This window comes from Penaeus monodon, chromosome 22 (assembly GCF_015228065.2).
Source record: "Penaeus monodon isolate SGIC_2016 chromosome 22, NSTDA_Pmon_1, whole genome shotgun sequence".
Classification (NCBI taxonomy): domain Eukaryota; kingdom Metazoa; phylum Arthropoda; class Malacostraca; order Decapoda; family Penaeidae; genus Penaeus; species Penaeus monodon.
The window spans coordinates 6,637,066-6,638,498 of record NC_051407.1 but is presented as its reverse complement, the minus strand read 5'-3'; the positions used below and the strand labels follow the sequence as shown (position 1 = coordinate 6,638,498).

Here is a 1,433-nt window from a genome sequence, read left to right as displayed (position 1 = left end):
TTGAAACATTATTTGCTTCGATCATTACATCACTACATGTTTTCGTATAGTCTGTGAATGTAAAATCTACAGATGTGACCCATGTCAGTGAACATATGTAGAATTCTGCAAAACCTTGCTGTCATTGTAGTCTATATCATCTACTAAAAGAACCATCTCTATGGAGTGGTGTAGAGACTAGAAGGAGTAGAGTAATGACTTCCAGGGGTTGAGTACTGGCTTCTGGGAGTACTATAGTGGGTTGCAGGAGTTGAGTAGTGACTTCTGGGAGTAGTATAGTGACTTACTGGGCTAGAAAAATGACTCGTATGAGTAGAGTGATGGTTTGTATGGGTAGAGTGATGACTTGTAGGTATAGAGTAATCACTTGCGAGAAGATTGTGATTCTCGATATCGATACCAAAGTTACCTCCAAAGGCACTACCAGCGCCGTGAGTGAAAATGTGCCCAGTGGAATGTCCGATTCCACTACCGATACCACTGATTCCACCTCCGATTCCTCCACTTTCTACAATGTGACCGACGCCATGAGAAGCCGTAGTCACTGCCGAGTGGAGATCTTCCCCGGAGGGAAGAATCGGGTTCTCGCCATCCTCATAGTTCACGAACACCACTTCAGGCTCCGTCGGCGGCGGTGCTGGCACTTCGATCACTCGCTGGTCTTGCTCCGTTTGCTTGTTGAGGACGTACACGACCTGTTGCTGCTGAGGAGGAGGAACGATGATCGGATCAGGTCCCTGGTCATCTTCGGGCAGCCTCACGAAAACGACATTGCGTTCCACTTTAGGTTGCGGGATGTAATGTGGCCGCCTAAAATAATTAAATCTTCTTGGAGCATCGTAGAGAAATGCCCGTGTATACACTTGAGGAGTAATACAGCTACCGTCCACGTGTCGCACTTGTCCGTGAGCGCAAAAGCCATGATGAAAGTATGGGTAAGTCGGTGGTCTCAGGTCATAACCCAATGGGGCAGCAGACACGGCAGCCACGAACACTAGGACCTATAAAAGACAATCATTGTTCAGGTTTTACTCTGTAACCATCTAAATGTTCTATTGCTACAATACTGCAATATAATACTTGCTTCAGAAGCAGTATTCACCAAGATTTTCATGTTCTAGTACTACATAATCTTACAGAAGTTATATAAACCAGGAGCTTCATGTTGCGAGGCGATGACATGTCCAGTTCAGGACACACACTGTGTATATATATACTATACCAATTACTGTTGCTCCTCCTCCACTCTACATATTAGTCTAAGCAAGGTCTTTCCTTTCTAATATAATGCATAAATTTCGGTTCCCATAGAAGGGAAAGGAAAGACCAATCCCTAAAGGTAATGAGAATGCATCAGCTGGAGTAGGGATAGATGTCATGTACCTGCCAGGCGATTTCCAAAAAAATGTTTGGTGGCTTGATAACTTTTGAGA

General features: G+C 44.5%; 1 protein-coding gene across 1 annotated transcript; it reads right to left on the bottom strand.

The window, feature by feature from the left end:
• LOC119587500 lies at window positions 1-1,377 on the bottom strand. The gene is made up of 2 exons (XM_037936227.1): window positions 1,138-1,377; window positions 1-1,001 (listed from the first exon to the last, which is right to left on the bottom strand). The coding sequence occupies exons 1-2, from the start codon at window positions 1,180-1,182 to the stop codon at window positions 159-161; spliced, it is 888 nt and encodes a 295-aa protein (XP_037792155.1). The 5' UTR covers window positions 1,183-1,377; the 3' UTR covers window positions 1-158.
• Between the last annotated feature and the right edge of the window lie 56 nt (window positions 1,378-1,433).